Below are 6,832 nucleotides of genomic sequence, written 5' to 3'. Positions count from 1 at the left end.
CTCCAATGACCCTGTGAGGCATCCGTGGAAAGCACTGAACCACGGATGTGAAAAACAACGCCAATATGATAGAGCCCTGAAGTGTCTCTGGTTTATTATGATGGACTTTGATGGTAGATTTAATTTAACATGTAGTGGAGTTATTCCTTCTGGAGACTGGACTTTCTGTAACCACAATTACTATTAAATTGATACAACTCCATTAGTCTAATTGGTTCCATTAGCTATTGTTTTGTGTGTGATCCTCATATTATGTAGCAAGTTTAATGTTCGTGATGAAGGAATCGATAGAGACATCTATGACATTGTCTAGCGATGAAAGAAAAGAAGCACGACTATGACCTGCAACATGACATTTATTGTCCAATTCATTCATAGGTTGAAATACTTTGGAAATGTAACCCTTCATAAAATAGGAATGACACAGAAATATTTACAGAGTAGTTTACAGAACTATTCACAAAAAGCTACAAGACAATGGAAAGTGCACCAAAGGTCACAGGATTAAATGCTGCCATCTATAGAGCATAAAACACCCTGATGTTGTCACCTGCACATCACTGAACGTAACGTAAGACTATGGAGAGTAGAAAAGGGCGTCCGCTGATCACTCACCACAACATCCAGGAAAGTTGCTGTCAGTGGAGTCTAATGGGGGGGGGGGGGAGATCTTTGTACAGGTAAAGTAACAAGGTGTTCAGGATTAATCATTAGGGCATTTATAAAAAAAAATCCTCTGTAGGACAGTGCAGTCTCATCTCAGCTCCAACTCAAGATCTCTCACAGCTTCATTAAAGGAGACCTGTCCCCAGTAATTATCACCTAAAAGTATCTGCACCTAAGGCACTAAACCTCAGTTACAGATGATTTTCTGATGGGAGTCAAGTTCTGAAGAAAAGAGTCAAGTTTTCTCCTAGCTGCAAGTGAAGTCCGCCTCCTTCTTTTGACTAACAGCTCAATATCTCTTTAAACCTGAGCAGCAGGAAGTGTTCTTCCTGTCCCTACCAGAATGCTGTCCCTCTCGCTGCAGGGTGTATTTAGCAGTGAGCACTGTGTGGGAAATGGCAGATCTATGCACCATTTCCAAGCCAAGCGGCAGTGGGATGAGACAACGTAGACAAAGGCAGATACCGTTTGGGGGCAGGAAATGTAACAATACATTGCTACAACACCTTCAATTCTGTGAAAACGGAAGACCCAAGACGTTGGGTCCGGCTGCGTATAGATAGCGACTCGCTGTGAACAAAACGTGACCAGATTCTGTCATACTGGGCCAATGATGAAGTATACGGCTTTATTGCCGATGTCTGTATTATTATTACGATTACTTAGTATTACTAAGGACTTAGCACACACTTTCATATAAACCAAAACAGTGCACTTTATACTAGTGTTTTTTTTACCATTTCTTGAAATGAATGGCACATTGTAAGACTGTTTGAGGAGCCACCCCCTACTTTGAGCTCGGATGCCCTGTGTCCTTCATATATACCCGCAGAACCTATTCAAGCTCTACATGAAATTAGCTTCATTCATGTCAATAAGTTGAAATCCCAGATAAAGTTGAGATATTTCTAAAAATTAAAAATCCGTATTAAGTACATATCCATACAGGACGTAAATGAAACCGAAACTTCTATTGTTCTTTTGCAGTTGATTGGTGTCAGAATTCTGCAATTTTCGGTCCAATACAAAAAGTGAACCAGTGTAATATACTGCAGAGTTTTTGATCACAAATCCAATATAGAAAATCTATGACAATCAGATTGCAGCAACACAACGTAAGGTGAAGGCAGAAGGCAATGGAGATCCCTTCTAACTTTACTAATGTGCGTCTGTAGATCCAGTCTAGCAGTACAGACGATACTGGGTATTATGTAACCCCTACATCACATATGTATTGTAGGTTATGCTATTGTCCTAGAAATGGCTTTAAAAGAGACTATGGGACTGTTCCCATCCTCAGCCGCCTCTAAACTATAGGCGAGAAGACATTCATAGGATCACTGCTCCTCCAAGACCTTGCACAGCCACATCCCAGCGAGTGGTCAGCGAGCCTGCACCCTCCTAGGCGCCCCCTCTCCTGCTAACAAGGCACTGTACATATGCATTCACGTGTCAGTATAAAATTGCCCTTCATCTACACCGTGCCATTAAATGTCCATTCATGATGGAAAATTATCTCCGTTGATCATTTGATACTAACTACATAAAATACTGGTAAAGAGCTGCAACTAAAACGAATATTCCTAAAACCAGATAATAAATAATACAATACAGTGCGGAATCCGTTCCCTCATTTCTTCCATCCAGGTTTATGTACTTTCTTATACCCATCCATTTCTTCTAAATCTTCTAGTAGATGCCTCATTGTCATGAGCAATGCCTTCAGCTTATTCCATGTATAGACCGTCTGGTGAGATCTCCATGATATGGGCAGAGATAGGGGACACAAGCTGCTGATCCCCAAATTATCAGATCAAAGACCTCCGACTAGGTATTTGTCTTCATGTATAATATTTTCCTTGTACAAATAGGACGGTGGTAAAAGCTCAGCTGGTGTTTGCAGACATCACTTCTAGCAGGGGTACAGCACAGAGGACAAAGTCATTTTCTGCAAACTTCATGGCAGAATACGGATGGAGTGGCTCGGTATGAATCCTGTTCACTGAAGCCCCACGTGGAATGTACGCCGGTCTATGTACACCAGCGGGAATCACACTGGTAACATCTCCTGCATCTTTCCTTGGACCAGCCATGGAACAGTGAAGGATCCTGGGAAATATAATAGAACCAGCTGTCATAAATCACTTCTATGGATCACAATTGCTATTTATTATTTACTAGACGGATGCACGTCCAATACCGAGTACAATATATACTTGAATATAAGTAAACCCCGGTATAAGCCGAGGCCCCTACTTTTACCACAAAAAAAAAATGGCAAAACTTAATTTGAGTACAAGCCATGGGTGGGAAATGCAGCCACTACAATTTAATAAAATGTCTAGGAGAACCTCCTCATCAATAAGTGTCCAGCAGAGCCCCCTCATCAATAAAATGTCCAGCAGAGCTCCCTCATCAATAAAATGTCCAGCAGAGCTCCCTCATCAATAAAATATCCAGCAGAGCTCCCTCATCAATAAAATGTCCATAAGAGCCCCCTGAAAAATAACAAACTATGTACTTACTTCTGGAACTCCCCACAGCTCAACATCTTGTAACTACTCTTTAAAAGAAATCTACCATTAAAATCCAACATGATAAACCAGGGGCACTTATTCATAGATCCAGGCACTGTGACTGTGGTAATCTTCTTAAATGTTATCTATAGCCTCCTTCCTTCTAAAATCAACCTTTAAAAAATGATGCTGAAAACCCAGAAGGGATCCAAAGAGCCCCTCTTTGCTGTAGCTTCACAGGCTGTTACACTGTGCAGAGCATTGCCCCCTCCTTCTATGTGCTGAAACTTCCTCTGCGTAGGACGGAAGTGCTGAGGGACCAGGGGGATGGTAAAAACTGTGTAACAAGCCCTGTGAAGCTACAGCACAGAGTCCTTATGGATCATTAGCTCAATTATAAAAGTTGATTTTAGAAGGAAGGAGGCCATGGATAACAAATATATAAAGATTACCATAGTGCCTGGATCTATGAGTTGATTCCCCTGGTTTATCATGCTTGATTTTGATGGTAGATTTCATAGAACATCTTGCAACTACTCCTTAATACACCTTCCTATTCCTGTTAAGGAGAAGTTATATTGTATACGTCCGGCCCTTTAAAGTTACCCATAAGGCTGATGCAGCCATTGGTGAAAATAAGTTTGACATGCCTGGTCTAGGGGAAATGAAGAAGTTGGAAATTTTTCTCTAAGTTCTCCTCTCTGCTCCTTTCAAAGTGCTTTGTGACTTTTGCACCTCCTATTGTCAATGGTCAGAACCATCATTTACTAAAAATATAAGAATAATAGAAAAGGCCCCATCAGGACTGTATCTTGTTATATTCTATTCAGTAATATCCATTGCCATTTACACCAATGCCACCTATTCTTGATGCCCATAGATCCTATAATCCGTGAAAAGACCTGAAAGATTCCTTCTTCTAAGATGATTAAATGTACTAGTGGGTAGAAGCGTGCACAATGCAATACAGCTAACCCATGACCCCTCTTATAAGTGTAATACAGGTAGCCCGAGATTACAATTCCTCATATTTATACCAACCCCTGAATAAAGGGCCCCACGCCAAGACAGACGATACCTCACAACCCTGCAAGGAATAAGAATGACCTAATACAGAGAGGAAAACTGCTGTCCATGCGCCTGCTGTGTACTGATGAGGGGCAAAATCCCTGAAACAGTTGTCACCATACAGGGCTGGGGGATTCTCTGATTGGAATTGGTTTGTGTATTTGAGATGCAGAATACATTATAACTGTATGTGAACATACACAATCGGTTAAGTATATATAGGTGCTGCACTGTCAGTGTACAAAGATGAATTATACTTTACTGTCTTTGTAAATGTAACAATGTCAAACAAGTAAAAGGAACTTGCTTCGGCCCCTTGAAATATGCATGTCCAATATGTCCCTATACCTGGGGCAGCCAAACAAAAAAGGAGACTTAATAAGATTTTATACCTTAAAGACTCAGCTTTCTTCTGTGAGAATCCGATGGGGAGGTGAAGGAGGACTATGTGGGAAATGAAAAAAACAATTGTTAATAAAGTAAAACTAGTACTTCTATGACAGACAGAAGATGGAGAAGTACCAGCAGAGCAATACGGTGGGTCCAGATGTCTCCATCTTTACACTGAAGAGACGCAACCACGTCAAAACAGCGCTGTCTACAGTTGTGAATCTGTTCCTTCTGGAATAGATGTACTGGTTTGTCTTTAATCCCATGTCATGTCATTAGGCTTCCTGAAGGTCATGCTTGATGTTAAGGGCACTGCCTTACAAGGTAGCAAAAGAGGGATGGTTTTCCTTGTCCTATCCTGGAAAATGTATTTCATATTTCAAAGTATCCCAAAGTGGAGTCTCAATGGCTATAAGTCTCCATACACCTGCAAGGCGGCTTTAATTGGCAAAGTCTCTGTGAGGAGAATTATTACTCCCTGAGTCTTTACACTGGAGACACATTAAATGTTTATTACTTATAAAGGAATGTTGGATGCAGTGAAGCTGTAAAGCTCTATGAGCCATCTATATCCCTATTAATCTGGTATTCTTACTCTGTTGTCAGTGTAGTGTAGGATGTATGCTGCCTGTACAATGAGACACTCTCATCTAGTCTATACAGTCTCTTTTTTCCCTATGTGGTTGATGGTTAAGTGGCTTCTTTCCAACAGACAATAGCTGTTTTGCCACCTGCAATTCGGTTGTGTGTAGTTTTGCATGCAAGACAGCTGTTTTCTGGGGGGGAAAAAGTTTTTCAGGCTAGAAATATTGCTACAATATCTGTAGAATAGGTACTTTATATCATATCAGTGGGGGTTCTCAGGGTGGATAAATAGAGAATGAAATGGGAAGTAAAAAGCTCCATCATTGGTTTAGTAGTCAGACTGGGTTAAACATGTTTGCATATTTCCCAGAATCCCCTCATGGAGCATCTATGGCTACAAGTCTCAACACGCCTATAAGGCTGCTATAATTGGCAAACTCTCCATAAGGAGAACCCTTACCTCCTGACCCTAATCATTAAAAAAAATAATAATAATTGCCTTTCACTCAGGTAAACTAGATCTCTACACTGTACTGAAGAGACCCAACCAGGTCTACAGTTGGGAGCCTGTTCCTTCTGGAATAGATATACTGGTTTGGCTTAATCCAAAATCACATCATTAGGCTTTTTGTAAGTCATGCTTGGTGTTAAGGGGGCTGCCTTTCAAGGTAGCAAAAAGAGGCATTGTTTTCCTTTCCCCGCCCTGGAAAACACATTTGAATGTATATAGGACACTTTAGGACTCTTTGCTATATGTTGTGAAACTTTGTACTAATGTATACATTACCTTCCCCTTGGCCGTGATGCCTTCTCAAAGAATTTGGTACGAGAGGCAACACTAGGATGTAAAGGAAATTTCATTAATATCAGGGGATGAAACCTTCTATTTCCCTTCATTTGGTTTTTGACTATGCCTTTGTTACTCACACTGATGCGGGCATATCCTCTTTGACACCAGAGTTCACATCTGTCTTGGGCTCAATTTTTGGCATCAAGGCCGTCCTACATGGCGGATCAGGTGGTCTCACTGGAGGACGAGAAATGACTGGCCTCTCTCCTGGTGAACGGACTTTATTGATGTTCTCCAAATCACCTACAGATTTAAGCACTTATGAAATATTGGAGTGTTTATTAACTGGGCACAATTCCAAGATGCTGCAGTGAATAATGCAGATAATCTAACCTTCTCTGGGACGGACAATAGGCCTTTTGGAATACACAGGAGATACTTTATTTGGCACTGAATATATAGGCAGATCCCCATTTGTGTGATTTGTGTTGGCCTTCACTCCTCTCCCCTGCATCACTGAGACCATTTTTGCAACGTCCACTTCGGGGCAGTCTTCTGTGGAACTTTGTGTATCTGTTCGAGGCATCGGCTTCTTCCGTTGCAATGGTAGAGGATGGTCACTGTTTGTGATGACACCATTCCCGTTCTGTATGGATCCATCATCTGAATAAAAATGAACTAATGGATAATTAAACCATTAACCACTTAATTATTAAGTTTTTTTTCTGCTACTAATTAACATGCAGTTCTATTTGCTTAAAGGTGGAAAAATGGGAAAGTTGAGACATTTATATATGAAGACATCCTTAATGGTGTT

General features: G+C 40.9%; 1 protein-coding gene across 7 annotated transcripts in view; it reads right to left on the bottom strand.

The window, feature by feature from the left end:
* Positions 1-338: 338 nt before the first annotated feature.
* OPHN1 (oligophrenin 1) overlaps positions 339-6,832 on the bottom strand; it is an 84,154-nt gene continuing 77,660 nt past the window's right edge. For 3 of the 7 annotated variants that reach the window (XM_072124424.1, XM_072124423.1, XM_072124427.1), the window contains 5 exons: positions 6,409-6,693; positions 6,153-6,333; positions 6,013-6,063; positions 4,643-4,694; positions 339-2,775 (listed from right to left, as the gene is read on the bottom strand). In XM_072124424.1, the coding sequence (XP_071980525.1) occupies positions 4,652-4,694; positions 6,013-6,063; positions 6,153-6,333; positions 6,409-6,693 (560 nt within the window). In that variant the 3' untranslated portion in view covers positions 339-2,775; positions 4,643-4,651. The remainder of the gene's footprint in view (positions 2,776-4,642; positions 4,695-6,012; positions 6,064-6,152; positions 6,334-6,408; positions 6,694-6,832) is intronic. The other 4 variants (XM_072124425.1, XM_072124428.1, XM_072124426.1 and 1 more) reach the window with 3 other exon arrangements.

This window comes from Engystomops pustulosus, chromosome 9, assembly GCF_040894005.1.
Source record: "Engystomops pustulosus chromosome 9, aEngPut4.maternal, whole genome shotgun sequence".
NCBI classification, from domain to species: Eukaryota; Metazoa; Chordata; class Amphibia; order Anura; family Leptodactylidae; genus Engystomops; species Engystomops pustulosus.
Note: the sequence above shows the minus strand (reverse complement) of the source record. Positions and strands in the feature narration are given on the sequence as shown.